Genomic DNA, 18,733 nt, shown 5'->3' with positions numbered 1-18,733 from the left:
AGTTCGCTGCCGTTGTTGACAGTTTAGGAGTTGAAACGCTGAATTTGTATTTCGCATTGTCTCTCCGATCTCAAGGTTGGAAAAAACAACCCAGCATTTCTGGATTTTGCTTATCGTCAATTTCTCTGGAATGGTACCCGCTGGGGAAAACAAGATGATTTGATCTTTGCAGTCATCGCTTTCGCCGTCGTACTCTACACGAAACGAGCATGAAGGGTAGCGGCTGAACAGTCATCGGCAACACACGACGCCACCATCAACAAAGAGGTTTCCGACGGGAGCATCTCGTTACTCCCCCGGCTCGTTACTCCCCCGGCTTGTTACTAACCCTAACCCTAACCCTAACCCTAAGGGGGAGTAACGAGCCGGGGGAGTAACGAGCTGATCCCTTTCCGACAAGAGCACGATTGCCTTTTGAGCTAAACCAGGAACTGACGCCTTATACATTTATGTTTGTCACCATTCCGATCGTTCTAGCGTTTTCGACAGTTTTGGAGTTCAAACACTGAACTTACAAAGAACGACTCTGTACATTTGCAAATCACTTTCTTGTGAAAGGGAGATTGAATCTGTGCACAAAACTGTCCACATTGTCCTAGCTCCAACACACGAAAACGATCACCAAAGATGGCGGTAAACCACCATTCACGAATGGGGCGAGCTTTACTGAATGAGACCGCCGCCGCCTCTAAATTATGCGCTGACAATTTCACGTTGGCCTACGAGCTCAACAAGGAAATGATTCCTTACCAGGCGCCCGCTGTGGCACTGATGGCTCTCATGATGCCGGTGGGAACGATCAGTAACGCGCTCGTCCTCTATATCTACCCAACGTACTTCAAGAAGACTTCGACTTACTACTTCATCCTGTGTTTGGCCTGCTACGATCTGTTCGTGTGCGTCTTCGTTCTGCCCCTGAACATTTACATGGCCATGCATAACCTTGATTACAACAACACAATGTTGTGCAAGGTATACTGATATGTATAACTTTTCTTAAAGGTTATTTTCTCACTGATGAACGGTCTCTGTGTCTGTCTGTCTGCCTCTTTCTTAGTCTCTCTCTCTCTGTGTCCCTCTCTCTGTCTATCTCTGTCTCTCTCTCTTTCTCTCTCTCGTTCCTACTCTGCGCGTCTTGCTACCTTTTTGTTTGCGTCTTCATCCTGCTGATGGAGATTTGCCAGTCCCTGCATCTCCTGGCTTTCGATGGCAGAGTGCTCTGCAAGGTATAACAAGATATATATAATTATATACCTTTGTTTGTGCTGTCCTTGTGTTGGTGAGTACCGATTTCTTTTTTTTCTAAAAAAACAACCTTTGTTTATCATTCTTACCCACAGTCATCTTGTTGTTGAGATTTGTATACCTTTGTATACCTTTAGTTCTGAAAAGGTTAGGAGAAGGTTGCCCTATATGGACCACTTGTTGTTTCTTGCTGATAACTAGCTTGTTTTCTTGCCAAGAAGTTTCATTTTGTGTTTGGTAGTCCTTCTTTCTTTAGTTAACCGTTAGGCATAATAAGAGCGAATAACCTTTGATAGACATTCAGGAAAAAAATCAACACAGAAAAATTCACTTAATGGTCCATATTAGGAGCCTCGGCGTAAAAAGCCCCCTAAACTCCAATATAACATGATTCAAGTTAGTTCAAATATGCTTTACATTAAAGGCACAGTAAGCCTCCCGTAAATCATCACAGATACTGTCAGGTTTTTACACACAGTACAAACACCCTTCCATTTGAACGCTCACCAAACGGTAACATCCTTGGTGCCCTACGTAAAGAGCGAGCAATTTTCAAAGAATTAATTTTGCGGATTGTCTCTCAGACAATCGGACCGTGGTGCGTTTTGGCGCTAGACCTAACTTTTAAAATCTAAATAATAAATTGACAGCTTGTTACACTAATTCTTTTTTCATCAAGACAAGATCAGTACAATTCGAAGTTTTGAAAGTTTGAAAAAAGAAAAGCCCGGAAGCAGGGTCACGCAAGGTCGTGGTTCTCGTAGCAGACGACGGTTTATGCCTATCGCCAGTTCCTCTGAACAGTCAAAAGCCATCGCTAGAGTTCTTGTGAACTGCAGCCGTTTGTTTCGTCCATAGTCAGAGGTACATGATAACGTGCTATTGCAGATAAGCTCACATCGAGTCGCATTCAAATTACTAACTGACGACTACATTGTGAAAAAGGGAAACTGGATCACGATGGCTCAGGGGTAAGATAAACCACGCAAAAATAAATTCTTTGAAAATTGCTCGCTCTTTACGAAGGGCACCTATAGGATGTTCTCAAGCGGCGAGTGTTTAAATGAAAGGGTGTTTGTACTGTGTGTAAAAGCCTGACAGTATCTGTGATGGCCCGTCGCGATATAACCTTGAACGGTTGAAAACGACGTTAAACACCAAATAAAGAAAGAAAGAATCTGTGATGGTTTACGGGAGGCTTACTGTGCCTTTAATCTGTTTCAGTTTGATAAGAACATTATTTGAAGCACAACAGGAAATTGAAGAAACTTATAAAAAAATAGAGAGAACATAAATGAAATAATCAACTTCCACGAAAAGAAGATTATTTGTTATATTTTTTTGAAATCTCGAGGGCTAGTTATACACTACTCGGTTTTTTCCCCAAATAATCCATGCATTCTACACTGCCCACCCCATCCCACCCTGAATAACTGTACATATTTTAATGTTTGATGGTGTGTGTGTGCTAGTGACTTTAAGTCTCCGTGTGTGTGAACGAGTGTATGTGCGCCTTGAGTCGCCTGTTGGTGAGATATGTGCGCGTTATAAATATTCGTATTATTATTATTATAAACAACTTTACAGATGCGTTTTAGGGCAGATCTCTCTGATGAGGCCGTTTATCGTACAAACAATAATATTATGACTGGAAAGGCCGTTTATTCCCCTAACTTAATCAGAAACAGATTGAGTTTACATGACGTAGTGTCGATACAGTGGAACCTACAACACAGACACCCCCCAAAATCAAATTCGCAAAATCAAGGTTCCTGCGTTAAAATTTACAACAAATCAGAACAGTAAGCAAAAACCTACCGTCAATTCAAGAACTTTTTCTGACATGACAAACAACAGCAGACCTAATATCTCAAATGACTTAAAATTCCGTATTTACTTTACGACATGTGTTAGCACAAATCTCCGAAAGTTTGAAGGCAATGCGTTGGCGAGTTACTCAAATGTACCATTTTTTTCTCATTACCCGCTAAAACTGCCTTGTATGCCTTCTGAGAGGATTGACACCTACACCGCTCAGCATGCCTTAGCGTCCATGGTAGACAAGATATATGAACAAAACTGACTGTTTTGGGTGCAGATGTGATTGTTCTGTCTAATGACATGCTAAACATGTTTCGATTTAGTTGTTCTGATTTGTTGTCGATTTTATCGCGGGAACCTTGATTTTGCGAATTTGATTTTGGGGGGTGTCTGTGTTGTAGGTTCCACTGTATCAACACTACGTCATGTAAACTCAATCTGTTTTCTGAATAAGTTAGGGGAATAAACGGCCTTTCCAGTCATATAATTGGTTTTACGATAAACGGCCTCATCAGAAAGATCTGCCCTCAAACGCATATATGACGATTAGTGTAGATTATTTTCATCAAGCTTCTTAAAGGCACAATAAGCCTCCCGTAAACCATCACAGATACTGTCAGGCTTTTAGTTTTACACACAGTACAAACACCCTTTCATTTAAACACTCACCGCTTGAGAACATCCTGGGTGCCCTCCGTAACGAGCGAGCAATTTTCAAAGAATTAAGTTTTGCGTGGTTTATCTTACCCCTGAGCCAACGTGAACCCGTGGGATCCAGTTTCCTGTTTTTCACAACGTAGTCGTCAGTTTGTGATTTCAATGCGACTCGCTGTAAGCTTATCTGCAATAGCACGTTATTGTGTACCTCTGAATCTAAACGCAACAAACGGCTGCGATTCACACGAACTCTAGCGATGGCTTTTGATTGTTCAGAGAAACTGTCGATAGGCATAACCATCGTCTGCTACGAGAACCACGACCTTGCGTGACTCTGCTTCCGGGTTTTTCTTTTTTCAAACTTTCAAAACTTGTGTACTGATCTTGTCTTGATGAAAAAAGAATTCTTTTATGATTTAAGAATGTTTGTGTAACACTAAGAAGCTGTCAATTTAAAATTTAGATTTTACAATTTAGGTCTAGCGCCAAAACGCACAGTCCGATTGTCTGATCAGACATTCCGCAAAAATAATTCTTTGAAAATTGCTCGCTCTTTACGTAGGGCACCTAGGATGTTCTCAAGCGGTGAGTGTTTAAACGAAAGGGTGTTTGTACTGCACGGTTTAACCTGGGAGAAAAAGGCAATGGGACATTTTTCCCCCTCAACCAAATTCCGATGGGACATAGTCGAAGGCAAGAAGCGCCAAAGAGGCCTGTACGCGCTTTAACCAAAGATGCAAAATAGTGCAATAAGGTGCCATTTGAGAATTAGCCGCTATATCGTGTTATCTCTGTATGTGAGTGTGTGTGCGTGTATGTGTGTGTGTGTGTGTGTGTGTGTGTGTGTGTGTGTGTGTGTGTGTGTGTGTGTGTATTGTGCGTGTATATATATGTGTGTGTGTGTGTGTAATCCGATGTGATGTGTGCTTATGCTGGCGCAGTGGAACGTAATCTCAATGCGCCCTTTGACGCACTGACGCTAATTGTGATGGGACATTTTCAGATTTAATGCGCCAATGGCGCAGGACAGGGGCGGAGCAGTTAAGCCAGAGGGGGAGAGGGGGGTACAACCTGGAGTCCAGGGTCCCGTTGGGGGGTCTGGGGGGCAAAGCCCCCGTGAAGCTGAAGAATTGTAGCTATTTTATAAACAATTTGTGGCTTATCCCTGATTTTAACCATGATCAACTGGTGTCAGCAGCCACTCATTATTTCTTTTAACGTTAGTATTAAATAATGGCAATTTATCTTCACTGATATCTGCTCCCGACATCATATAGTACACACCGGGGACTGTGTTCCGCCTTATTTCAGCTGGGCTCGTTGTTGCTCCGTTTTCTGCTGGGCTTGGTGTCACGCAAACGTAAGTGTCTGCACTAAAGTACAAACTATGTCTTCTAAAAATCTCATTTCCGGAAACGGATGTTTTTAGCACTAACCTAAGTAATTTGTCTCTCTATTGTTTTTTTTAAATTTTTTATCTGAAGTGGTTTATTATGTGACCCGCATCGGCTTGAAATTCGTGCGGGTTGTTTTTGGCACAAAAGCTGATCAAAAAGAAGAAATGATAAACAACGGTATCATTTTATGGCTTTTCTGTATCATAAGTTTGTTCTATAGTTTCTTGCTGTTATGCTGATGCATTTTCCAGAACCTGCTTCAAGGCGTTGAGGCACGAGAAGTAAAACCAAACCCCATGTCAGTCGAGTTTTGTTCCGCGCTGGACACCCAGAACAAAAGCAAGCCCAGCGCGGAACGCAGACAAACATGCAGGGGGCCCAGCGCGGAACAAAACGTACACCACTTGCTTGTTTTGATCGCTTCTTATGACATAATGAGGACGCATTGAAGCACGCAATTGATACAGATGATCATAGCTTTACCTAAAATAGTAAAAATAGAGGAATATTAAAATTTTGTTGTTCAAATCCATGTTTGAGAGAAATGTACGTTGAACTTTCATTTTTGACTCACATGCGAAGCAAAAGTGAGTCTATGTACTCACCCGAGTCGTCCGTCCGTCCGTCCGGACGTCCGGACGTCCGTCCGTCCGTCCGGAAAACTTTAACGTTGGATATTTCTTGGACACTATTCAGTCTATCAGTACCAAATTTGGCAAGATGGTGTATGATGACAAGGCCCCAAAAAACATACATAGCATCTTGACCTTGCTTCAAGGTCAAGGTCGCAGGGGCCATAAATGTTGTCTAAAAACCAGCTATTTTTCACATTTTTCCCATTTTCTCTGAAGTTTTTGAGATTTAATACCTCACCTATATATGATATATAGGGCAAAGTAAGCCCCATCTTTTGATACCAGTTTGGTTTACCTTGCTTCAAGGTCAAGGTCACAGGAGCTCTTCAAAGTTGGATTGTATACATATTTTGAAGTGACCTTGACCCTGAACTATGGAAGATAACTGTTTCAAACTTAAAAATTATGTGGGGCACATGTTATGCTTTCATCATGAGACACATTTGGTCACATATGATCAAGGTCAAGGTCACTTTGACCCTTATGAAATGTGACCAAAATAAGGTAGTGAACCACTAAAAGTGACCATATCTCATGGTAGAAAGAGCCAATAAGCACCATTGTACTTCCTATGTCTTGAATTAACAGCTTTGTGTTGCATGACCTTGGATGACCTTGACCTTGGTCAAGGTCATGTAAAGGTCAAGGTCAAGCATGTGAGTCGTATGGGCTTTGCCCTTCTTGTTCACTTAAAAAACCGCATGCATGCCTTATATTCGGCCACTGTCAATTAACCAGGTAAGCAAAAGACGTTTTTACAAAGAAAACAATTATTCCCCTTTCTACTGACATTCATCAATTTTAGCTTAGATCAGTGTGAAAATCATAGTTTGTGTTTTTATGAAGACACTTACGTTTGCGTGACACCGGGTCCAGCTGAAAACGGAGTAACAACGAGCCCAGCTGAAATAAGGCGGAACACAGTCCCCGGTGTGTGGTATGGTTAGAAAGAAGACATGTCGCATACTGTGACAATTACACAATTAACTCTTCCCCCGGCTTTACAGAGAACCCCTGTTACACCCCCCCCCCCCTAATCCGCCCCTGGATTATATGCTGCTTACTGCAACTGAAACAATCAGCTTTGCTGATTTAACTACATCAGACACCAGTTCTCTGAAACCTTTTCAAACATTTTAACTTTAATTTCTTGAAAGTAAAACTCTTCCAATCTTGTGCTAATCTTGACAAGCCTGGAGAAACATGACTGGTAAAACACCGATAAAAAAAACCGTGTAGGGTGAACCATTTTGCTTGGAAACCACGATTTGGAGGACGCTTTTCATTCTCTGGCTCAGCAGATTTCGATTCGCGGTGACTATCGTCTGCTATGTCCTCTGCTTCGATCGACTCGACAACACTACTACCACTCACACTGACACTGTCCACATTCGCGGTGTTCCTGTCATTTTGTCCGGAATCACTTACCTTGGCGAAGGGTAGCAAACCTTGGCCAATTTAGTTTTTTTCTTTTTTGGTTGCGACATGATGTTCAAATCCAAATCGAAAGCACTGACTGACTGATAAACTATCGCGAACGCAAACGATGAGAGTGTGGTTTCCCTTGTCCAAGGGAAACCACTCTGGCATCTATATTTTTTGGCAATGGCTTCCATTCAAAACAATGATGTTTCGTTTTTGGTATTCGCGAAGGAAATAAACGTCAGTCAGTTGACTAAGTACATCGGCAGCAGTTTTAGCAATCAAAGCCTGACCAATACAAAACAAGTGGACAAACTTTGGCCGATTTAGACGAATACTCTTCGGACATTTGGCCGATAGGGACATAAAAGTTTCGGCCAAAGTAAAAAATAAAAATCGGCGATTGGCCAAAGGGCCGACCCAAACGACACCCCTGCAGTAGAAATTCGGGGTCAACACTGCTAAAATTTAACAAATACAGTCGTAGCTGTCATATATAGCAATTTTTGTGTGATAACAGCTTTGGCTGTGGACAGAAACTAGTTCGTTTAAAGCGTCAAATATAAACTGAACGCTGCCAAAAGTGTAAAAAAAAAAAAAAGTCCAACGGTTTTGAGGTTTGTGTACACGGATAACAGGAGACACTCCTACTGGGAATCGCACTGCGTGTGTGCGGTGCAGTTTGTTACACAAGGGTATGTTATGCATGTTTTATATCATACATTCATAGTTATATCATCTTCTTTCCAGATACACCGTTTGGTTGAAAACACGGCAGTTATAGCGTCTGCACTCATCCTTGTTGTTGTGGCCGGGGACCGGTACATCAAAATATATTACCCCTTCTACTACCTCTCAGGGAAAAAGATAAAGGTAACGTTCTCATACAAACATGTGACGATTTGTGCATTATTTTTTTTACTTCGAATTTCTTTCCGCTTAAAAAAGAAAAGAAAAAAAAAAGCGTTGTTATTAAGTTGAAATACTAACATGATCTTTTAGAAGTTTTCCAATGGTAAATGTCACGACTTTTCAGCATGTCTTAGACATTGTCCTAGGCTATTACAAAATGTTTGTCTTGGACCAAGAAAGGCATTTATATAAACTGAGCAAAAACATTATTGCACCCATTTTCGTACCCCAACTAAAACATTCATTCCCGTGTCATTTTATTCAAACTTTATATGCCATTAAAGGCCCTTCACTTGGCTACCTGGCACACTTTTCGGATCAAAGATTTCTGTTTTAAGTATCCCATGACCGCCGCCGAAGTGAGGGTACCCCCCAAATCGACCTGACAATAACGTCAGGTACCAATTAAAAAATCTACAAAAAAATCAGAACAGGCTTAACTTGGCAACTTTTACATACGAGATGAAAGTAAAATCATTTATCTATCCAGAACAAGTAGTTTTGATTTGCTATCTTGCGTATCTCTTGTGTTATGTCTTTTCTACTGATGCAGGTGTGGAACGCATGAGCCGTAGAAAACGAGAGGTTTTTGCGTCTGTTTTGAGGGCTACCATGACAAAAAGCGCTATATTTCAGCAATGCCTAAATGGATTGATTTGAAACTTACAGGATCTGAAGTCTACATACGAGACTTACCCTGGGTGAAAGTTTGGACCACTACATGTTTGAACTCAGATGTTATGCACTCTTCCGGAAAATGATTTTAAACCCGTCACAGGTTTGTAAATTTACATCCCAAAACTTCATGACTTTGCAAGCATACAGACAAATGGTTGTTACAAGAACTGCCAAAGTTTAATTTGAGTATGATTACTGACGGACATTTGCTAGCTATGTAAACACATGAGAAAAAATGGAACGTTCAGGCTGTACGCTATTGACAGCGGTTATCGTTGAATGCCTCTCAAAACATGCTGCGGCCACGGATGACTGGACATGGCTGTCGCACTGCAATCCTCCAAAAATATTTGATCGTGTTTACAGGACTAGGAAACGTAAACGAGTGATTGTATTTATATGAAACTTTGGCAGTCTTTGTAACATTCATTTGTCTGTACGCATGCAAAGTCATGATTTTTTTTTATATAAACCTTCAAACTTATGACACGTTATGAAACATTTTCCGGAAGATTGCTTATCATCTCAAAAAATATCTGTAACGTACATTTTGTGTGTGTGTGTGTGTGTGTGTGTGTGTGTGTGTGTGTGTGTGTGTGTGTGTGTGTGTGTGTGTGTGTGTTCTTCTTCTCCTCTTTCTCTTGATTGTCCCGACGCTTGTATCTTGTCCCAATATGCTTTCACGCCGCCCCGTCCCAGTACTCACTGCTCCATCCACACCTGTATGTAGACTTAAGATACTGAAAGTTTCAAATCAATCCATTTTGGCATTGCTGAAATATAGCGCTTTTTGTCATGGTAGCCCTCAAAACAGACGCAAAAACCTCTCGTTTTTTACCGCTCAAGCGCTCAACACCAACATCAGTAGAACTGACATAACACAAGAGATACACACAAGACAGCAAAACAAAACTACCTGTTCTGGATAGATAAATGATTTGGTTTTTCTTCTTGTTTGTAAACGTTGTCAAGTTAAGCCTATTCTGAATTTTTGTCGATTTTTTAATTGGTACCTGACGTTATTGTCAGGTCGATTTTGGGGGTACCCTCACTTCGGCGGCGGTCACGTGATACTTAAAACAGAAATCTTTGATCCGAAAAGTGTGCCAGGTAGCCAAGTGAAGGGCCTTTAATGGCATATAAAGTTTGAATAAAACAAGAAATTCCTCCGAGGTAGGAAAAACACCCCCCGTCAAAGGGAAATAACCTTCTCAGTTGGTGGCAGTGACTGAGTGAGAATGGTTATTTCCCTTTGACCATTAAGATGTCCCTCTATAAGTCCTTGTATAATTTTAATCCACCAATAACTCCCTAACCGTGTGTTTGACTGGTCCCAATTTTTGTAAGGACCGTCTCAGGAATGTATAGAACCTGTTCACCAAGTTTGGTGACGATCGGTCCGTTCATTCTTGAGATCTATATGCGAACACAAACAAACAAACACATGGACCGAATCCTAAACACACCCCTATACCGGGGGTGTAACTATACCGGGGGTGTAATGACACGGGAATGAATGTTTTAGTTGGGGTACGAAAATGGGTGCAATAATTGTTTTGCTCAGTTTAGAAGAAATCTTTTCAGCTGAAGAGGGGTTAGTGCTCTAAATATAGAAAATAGTAAGTAAGAGGTATGTGGAACCAGTATCCTGGCACCTGCAAGATTCAGAAGCATTGAATTTTGAAATGAACAACAGACTTTCATCTTGAAAAAGCGTTTACCTCGCAAGCTCACACGTTCCTCATTCTCCAAGTAAGCGTTAGTTCGGCTGCCTTAGGGAACGAGGAACGTTAGGATTCTTTTACAAGAGCTCAATCATTTCAATAAACCTCTCTCCGCTTACTCTTATACTCTAGTTAAATAAAGAATTGCCATGTTCATTGTCTCTCTCTCTATCTCTCTCTCTGATAATGATGATAATGATGAAGATCATCATCATGATCGTCATCTTCATCATTATCTTCATCTTCATTATCATCATCATCATCATCATCATCACCTTTTCCCTCCACTTTATTTTGTTTAAATGTATTGTGTGTTTGTGCGTCCCAACGACAGATTGTAATTATAAGAAGAGGCCTAAATCGTAATCCTTGTTAAATAAAGTTCAGTCCAGCTCTCTCTCTCTCTCTCTCTCTCTCTCTCTCTCTCTCTCTCTCTCTCTCTCTCTCTCTCTCTCTCTCTCTCTCTCTCTCTCTCTGGCCTAAAATGTCTACCCTTTATGTGAATAAAATGTTCTAAGTCTAAGTCTAAGTCTCTCTCTCTGCCTTTAAACAATATATTACTTTTTGTTTTGTTTTTTGTTTAATGATTTTATTCCGCCATTCCACCCTCTTCAGGCCGAGGGCCAGATGTAACAAGTCGCGTAAGGCGAAAATACAATATTTAGTCAAGTAGCTGTCGAACTCACAGAATGAAACTGAACGCAAAGCCATTTTTCAGCAAGACCGTATACTCGTAGCATCGTCAGTCCACCGCTCATGGCAAAGGCAGTGAAATTGACAAGAAGAGCGGGGTAGTAGTTGCGCTAAGAAGGATAGCACGCTTTTCTGTACCAATCTTTGTTTTAACTTTCTGAGCGTGTTTTTAATCCGAATATAACATATTTATATGTTTTTGGAATCAGCAATTGATGGAGAATAAGATAAAAGTAAATTTGGATCGTTTTATAAATTTTTTTTTGTTTTTACAATTTTCAGATTTATAATGACCAAAGTTATTAATTAATTTTTAAGCCACCAAGCTGAAATGCAATACCGAAGTCCGGGCTTCGTCGAAGATTACTTGACCAAAATTTCAACCAATTTGGTTGAAAAATGAGGGCGTGACAGTGCCGCCTCAACTTTCACGAAAAGCCGGATATGACGTCATCAACGACATTTATCAAAAAAATGAAAAAACTGTTCGGGGATATCATCCCAGCCAGCAAGACATTAGCGGCCGATAATCGGCCGAACACCCTTCAAAAAGTCGGGCCGGTGACGTCAAAACATACGACGCGGGTGTTGGCCCGACTAACTTTTGCAAAGAGGCAACGATGCGGCCGATAGGCGGCCGAACACCTGCACTATGGCGGCACGCATCCGGTCCGATGTTAATCGGCCCGATGACTTGTTTGACCTGCGGTCCGACACCTTATGCCGACATCGGGAAGATATCGATTTCAGCGGGAAGACATCGGGACGATGTCGGCATAAGGTGTCGGGCCGCAGGTCCAACAAGCCATCGGGCCGATTAACATCGGACCGGATGCGTGCCGCCATAGTACAGGTGTTCGGCCGCCTGTCGGCCGCCTCGTTGCCTCTTTGCAAAAGTTAGTCGGGCCAACACCCGCGTCGTATCTTTTGACGTCACCTGCCCGACTTTTTGAAGGGTGTTCGGCCGACTATCGGCCGCTAATGTCTTGCTGGCTGGGTGCAGCTACAGATACAGCAGTATGTACCACCACCACCCCCCCCCCCAAGTGTAACAGTGCAAAATTCACTTACAGCTACAGCTACAGCAGTATAACCCCCCCTCCCCCCAGTGTTACAGTTGCAAACAAACCTACAGATACAGCAGTGTGTACAACCCCCCCCCCCCCCCCCAGTGTAACAGTGCAAAACAAATCACCAGCTAGAGATACAGCAGTATGTAGAACCCCCCGCCCCTACCGCGTACCGCCCTCACTGTAACAGTACAAAACACACCTACAGCTACAGATACAGCCGTATACACCCCCCCCCCCCCCTCAGTATTACAGTATAAAACACACCTACAGCAACAGATTCAGCAGTATATACAACCCCCCAAGTGTAACAGTGCAAAAATTACTTACAGCTACAGCTACAGCAGTATGTACACCTCCCCTCCCCCTTAGTAACAGTGCAAAACACACCTACAGCTACAGCAGTATGTACAACCCCCAACCCCCCCGCCACCACTGTAACAGTACAAAACTCATTTACAGCTACAGATTCAGAATTATGTACATCCCCCTCCCCCCGCTGCCACCACTGTAACAGTACCAAACATACAACACTCCACCCCCTTCCCTCGTGTAGAGCGCAAAACACACCTAGAGCTACAGATACAGCAGTATACAACCCCAATCCCCCCCCCCCCCCCCCCCCCTGTGTGCAAAACACACCAACAGCTACAAAAACAGCAGTATGTTCACCCCCCCCCCTCCCCCTACTGTAACAGTACATAACACACCTACAGCTTCAGCTAGTTACATCTATGCTTGGCGCTGGTGGACAATATTCACTTTTTTTTGGCAAAAACCGCCAGTTTTGGCCAAAAAAGACAAAGATTTGGCCAAAACAACCCACACATTTGGCCAAATAAAATAGATTTGGCTATAACTTTTTTTGGGCCAAAACTTTCTATGTAAAAGTTTTGGCCAAAACTGTTTATGTTAGCTAAAACGGGAGATTTGGCCAAACTTCTGCCACAAAAAGATTTGGCCAAAAAAAGATTTGGCCAAACAAAAAAGATTTGGCCAAATCTTCACTTTTTGGCCAAATCTTTTTTGTTTGGCCAAATCTTTTTTTGGCAAAATCTTTTGTATTTGCTGGCGCTGGTGGACAATATTCACTTTTTTGGCCAAATCTCTTTTTGGCCAAAACTTTGCTTTTTTGGCCAAAACTTTGCTTTTTTGGCCAATACCGCCAGTTTTGGCCAAAAAAGTGTGTTTTTGGCAAAATAAGTGAATATTGTCCACCAGCGCCAAGCAGCTTGGCGCTGGTGAACAATATTCACTTTTTTGGCCAAAAACGCACTTTTTTGGCCAAAACTGGCGGTTTTGGCCAAAACTGGCGGTTTTGGCCAAAACTGGCGGTTTTGGCCAAAACTGGCGTTTTTGGCCGAAACTATACTTTTTTGGCCAAAACTTTGCTTTTTTGGCCAAAAATGTACGTTTTTGGCCAAAAAAGTGTGTTTTTGGCAAAAAAAGTGAATATTGTCCACCAGCGCCAAGCAGCTTGGCGCTGGTGGACAATATTCACTATTTTGGCCAAAAACACACTTTTTTTGCCAAAACTGGTGGTTTTGGCCAAAACTGGCGTTTTTGGCCAAAACTGGCGTTTTTGGCCAAAACTATACTTTTTTGGCCAAAACTTTGCTTTTTTGGCCAAAACCGCCAGTTTTGGCCAAAAAAGTGTGTTTTGGCCAAAAAAAGTGAATATTGTCCACCAGCGCCAAGCTGCTTGGCGCTGGTGAACAATATTCACTTTTTTGGCCAAAAACGCACTTTTTTGGCCAAAACTGGCGTTTTTGGCCAAAACTATACTTTTTTGGCCAAAACTTTGCTTTTTTGGCCAAAACTGGTGGTTTTGGCCAAAACTGGCGGTTTTGGCCAAAACTGGCGGTTTTGGCCAAAACTGGCGTTTTTGGCCAAAACTATACTTTTTTGGCCAAAACTTTGCTTTTTTGGCCAAAAACGCCAGTTTTGGCCAAAAAAGTGTGTTTTGGGCAAAAAAAGTGAATATTGTCCACCAGCGCCAAGCAGCTTGGCGCTGGTGGACAATTTTCACTTTTTTGGCCAAAACTATAATTTTTTGGCCAAAACTGGCGGTTTTGGCCAAAACTGGCGTTTTTGGCCAAAACTGGCGTTTTTGGCCAAAACTGGCGTTTTTGGCCAAAACTGGCGTTTTTGGCCAAAAGTATACTTTTTTGGCCAAAACTTTGCTTTTTTGGCCAAAACTGGCGTTTTTGGCCAAAAAAATGAATATTGTCTATCAGCGCCAAGGGGTACTCAAAGATTTGGCCAAAAAATGAAGTTTTGGCCAAAACTATTTTTTGGCCAAAACTTTCAATGCAAAAGTTTTGGCCAAAAAAAGATTTGGCCAAATCTAAAACATTTGGCCAAAAAAGTGAAAATTTGGCCAAATGTTTTAGATTTGGCCAAATATTTTTTTGGCCAAAACTTTGCACTTAAAAGTTTTGGCCAAAACATGTTTTTGGCCAAAAACACACTTTTTGGCCAATAATGTACGTTTTTGGCCAAAAAAGTGTGTTTTTGGCCAAAAAAGTGAATATTGTCCACCAGCGCCAAGCATATACATCAGTATGCACACCCCCCCCAAGTGTAACAGTACAAAACACACCTACAGCTACAGATTCAGCAGTATGTACAACCCCCTCCCCCCCCCCCCCCCCAGTGTCACTGTGCAGAACACACATACAGCTACAGATTCAGCAGTTAGTATGTACACCCCCCCCCCCCCCCAAGTGTGTAACAGTGCAAAACACACTACCAGCTACAGATAGATCAGTATGTACACCCCCCCCCCCCCACCCCAAGTGTTACAATGCAATACACGTCACACCTACAGCTACAGATACATCAGTATGTACACCCCCCCCCCCAAGTGTAACAGTGCAAACCACACTTACAGCTACAGATTCAGCAGTATGTACTCCACCCCCCCCCCCCCCAGTGTAACAGTGCAAAAATCACCAACAACTACTGCAGTATGTACCCCCCTCCCCCTACAGCTACAGAAGTATGTTACCCCCCCCCCCCTGTAACAGGACAATACACACCTACATCTACAGCAGTATGTACACACACCCCCCCCCCCCCCCCCCCCCCACTGTAACAAGACAAAACACACCTACATCTATATTTACAGCAGTGTGTACAACACCCCCCTCCCCCACTGTAACAGGACAAAACACACCTACATCTACATATACAGAATAAGATACAGCAGTATGTACTCCCCCCCCCCCCCCCCCCCCCTCACTGTAACAGCAAAACTAACATTGAGAGCCAAAAAAAACCGAAATCACTTACTCGCTCCATCCGTCGGTTGTCCTCGAGTTGACGTCTGAATCTGATTGTCATTGCCAAGAGCCTGACTCACTGGCTACACAACTATTCTCACCGCCACCACGTGGCACTGGGACCAGCACTCAGATTGAGATCCCGAGGCGACATTCGTCTCGGATAACATATCATCAATGTGCTGTCCAACATTCCCAAAAATGTCTCTTCTTTCGATATTAACTTGAACTAAGAAAACAAATAAAATTCGCTCACGCGGGAAAGCAGCAGCCATTTGCACACTCAATCTTGTTTACCGTAAGGAAAGCTATTTGAATATTTCAAGTAAATGATGGCGTATTTTTAAAATGTAAAACTCATGATTTGAGCTCATGCTGTATTTGATTGCAAATATGCAAATAAAACTTACAATTAATTATCCTACTCCTATGTGAAAAAGTCAACACATATGAATAATTTAGTTTCGCATTTGCATGGTCAGTCTCATAATGTCACGCCGTTGCTGGACCGACGCTTGAACAGGGGACGTAACAAATGTTAAAATAATGATCATCAATTTGTTATCTCCCGTAACTCTGCATAATTTTATCGACAGCAACATTGCGTCGGGCCGATGTCGGGGTTTATTACGTACATTTATACACAGTCAAACGGTATCGGCGCGACAACGGACGACGACACACGACATATGACGACGTCACCCGACTGAAATCGTCAGTCGGCCGACGAAAGCTTGCTAGCTGGGATACCCAGGAACTCTCATGTCAAATTTCATAAAGATCGGTCCAGTAGTTTGGTCTGAATCGCTCTACACGCACGCACGCACACACGCACGCACACACGCACACACATACACCACGACCCTCGTTTCGATTCCCCCTCGATGTTAAAACATTTAGTCAAAACTTGACTAAATATAACAAGTCGCGTAAGGCGAAAATACAACATTTAGTCAAGTAGCTGTCGAACTCACAGAATGAAACTGAACGCAATGCCATTTTTCAGCAAGACCGTATGCTCGTAGCATCGTCAGTCCACCGCTCATGGCAAAGGCAGTGAAATTGACAAGAAGAGCGGGGTAGTAGTTGCGCTAAGAAGGATAGCACGCTTTTCTGTACCTCTCTTTGCTTTAACTTTCTGAGCGTGTTTTTAATCCAAACATATCATATCTATATGTTTTTGGAATCAGGAACCGACAAGAAATAAGATGAAAGTGTTTTTAAATTGATTTCGACAATTTAATTTTGATAATAATTTTTATATATTTAATTTTCAGAGCTTGATTTTAATCCGAATATAACATATTTATATGTTTTTGGAATCAGCAAATAATGGAGAATAAGATAAACGTAAATTTGGATCGTTTTATAAATTTTTATTTTTTTTTACAATTTTCAGATTTTTAATGACCAAAGTCATTTAATCAATTTTTAAGCCACCAAGCTGAAATGCAATACCGAAGTCCGGGCTTCGTCGAAGATTACTTGACCAAAATTTCAACCAATTTGGTTGAAAAATGAGGGCGTGACAGTGCCGCCTCAACTTTCACGAAAAGCCGGATATGACGTCATCAAAGACATTTATCAAAAAAATGAAAAAAAGGTTCGGGGATATCATACCCAGGAACTCTCATGTCAAATTTCATAAAGATCGGACAAGTAGTTTGGTCTGAATCGCTCTACACGCACACACGCACGCACACACGCACACACACACATACACCACGACCCTCGTTTCGATTCCCCCTCGATGTTAAAATATTTAGTCAAAACTTGACTAAATATAAAAAGCAGATCACTGCTAACTCTTTTACCCTCGTTAAACAAAGAATTGTCATTGATATTTTCTCTCCCTTGCAAAAACAGGGGATATGCGCCGCAATAGGTGTGGCGACTTTCATCCTGAACGTGCCCCCGGCTGTGATGCTGTTCGGAATCATGCGACCCGACACACGGATCAAGGGCTTTCGTGGATACCGTTGTGACATGCAAGAAGACATCAGGAATTCCATGGGTGTGACGGCGTTTTATGGCGCGCTGGCCGCACTGTTCGTCCTGATTCTCGTCCTGCTGTGCTATTTATACGGAAAGGTCTGGCTGTACATCAGACAGCGACAGAAGGTGATCATATATTATACGTTATTACCCAATATTGACGGACTGTGTAATGATATCTTCTGCTATGGTCTGTTGAGACAGTGATATCAAAATCGAGACCGGAGGTCGAGATTTTGATATCACTGTCGAAACAGACCAATAGCAGAAGATATCGTCACACAGTCAGTCAATCTATATATATATACGACTTGTGTCTGTGTGTCTGTGTGTCTGTGTATCTGTGTATTTGTGTATTCGCCATGCACGGCCAAAGTTCTCGATGGATCTGCTTCAAATTTGGTGGGCTTATTCAGAGAGACCCCGGACACAACCTCATCGATGAGATATTTCAACACGTGCTCTCAGCGCGCAGCGCTGAACCGATTTTGGTTCCACCTCAGCTATTTTGGTTCCACCTCAGCTACCCGGGCCCCCATACCGACACACCATAGCCGCTACACCACATCACAACGCCAAAGTTCTCGGTGGATCTTTTTCAAATTTGGACACCGTATTCAGCTACACCCCGGACACAATATCATCGATGAGATATTTCAACACGTGCTCTCAGCGCGCAGCGCTGAACTGATTTTGGTTTTTGTGTTCATTTCACCATTATAAGTAACTCTTCCTTATCTTCTCCAGTGTTTGGCGTTTATCTCCCTTCCTTCGTGTGGCTTTCCCGTTTGTAAGTTACTATTACTATTTTTAGAATGTCACTGCGCTGTCCACTGCGCTGTCCACAGCGCTTCCCTTGCACCCGTAAGTTGTTCTTACTGTCAAAGTGAAAAGGTCGAATCAATTTATAGCCACGCGAAAAATACACTCTCACCTATCTCTATATATTTATAGATACAGATATGCATATATATATACGGCTTCTCTGTGTGTGTGTGTGTTTGTGTGTGTGTGTGGGCAAAAACCTGTGTATTGTAGAGTTCTGTTTGTGATGTGGTCTAGCGGCTTTTGTCTGTCTGTATGTTCTGGCATGTGAGAAGCCACAGCAGATAATATAGGGCTAAGAAATAAGCTCTAAAATTCTCAATCCCGTTTGACAGGACTTCGCCTTCAAAGGTGATTGTGGTGAACCGCCACGCT

General features: G+C 42.3%; 1 protein-coding gene across 1 annotated transcript in view; it reads left to right on the top strand.

Moving 5' to 3' along the window:
• The first annotated feature begins 356 nt into the window (after positions 1–356).
• LOC138980053 (uncharacterized) overlaps positions 357–18,733 on the top strand; it is a 39,056-nt gene continuing 20,679 nt past the window's right edge. The window contains exons 1-3 of the mRNA XM_070352848.1: positions 357–972; positions 7,928–8,050; positions 17,405–17,659. Of these exons, the coding sequence (XP_070208949.1) occupies positions 628–972; positions 7,928–8,050; positions 17,405–17,659 (723 nt within the window). The 5' untranslated portion in view covers positions 357–627. The remainder of the gene's footprint in view (positions 973–7,927; positions 8,051–17,404; positions 17,660–18,733) is intronic.

The sequence above is a fragment of the Littorina saxatilis genome, linkage group LG11 (genome assembly GCF_037325665.1).
Source record: "Littorina saxatilis isolate snail1 linkage group LG11, US_GU_Lsax_2.0, whole genome shotgun sequence".
In the NCBI taxonomy this organism is placed as follows: domain Eukaryota; kingdom Metazoa; phylum Mollusca; class Gastropoda; order Littorinimorpha; family Littorinidae; genus Littorina; species Littorina saxatilis.
The sequence above is the reverse complement of the archived record's forward strand: the minus strand, read 5'-3'. Positions and strand labels throughout refer to the sequence as shown.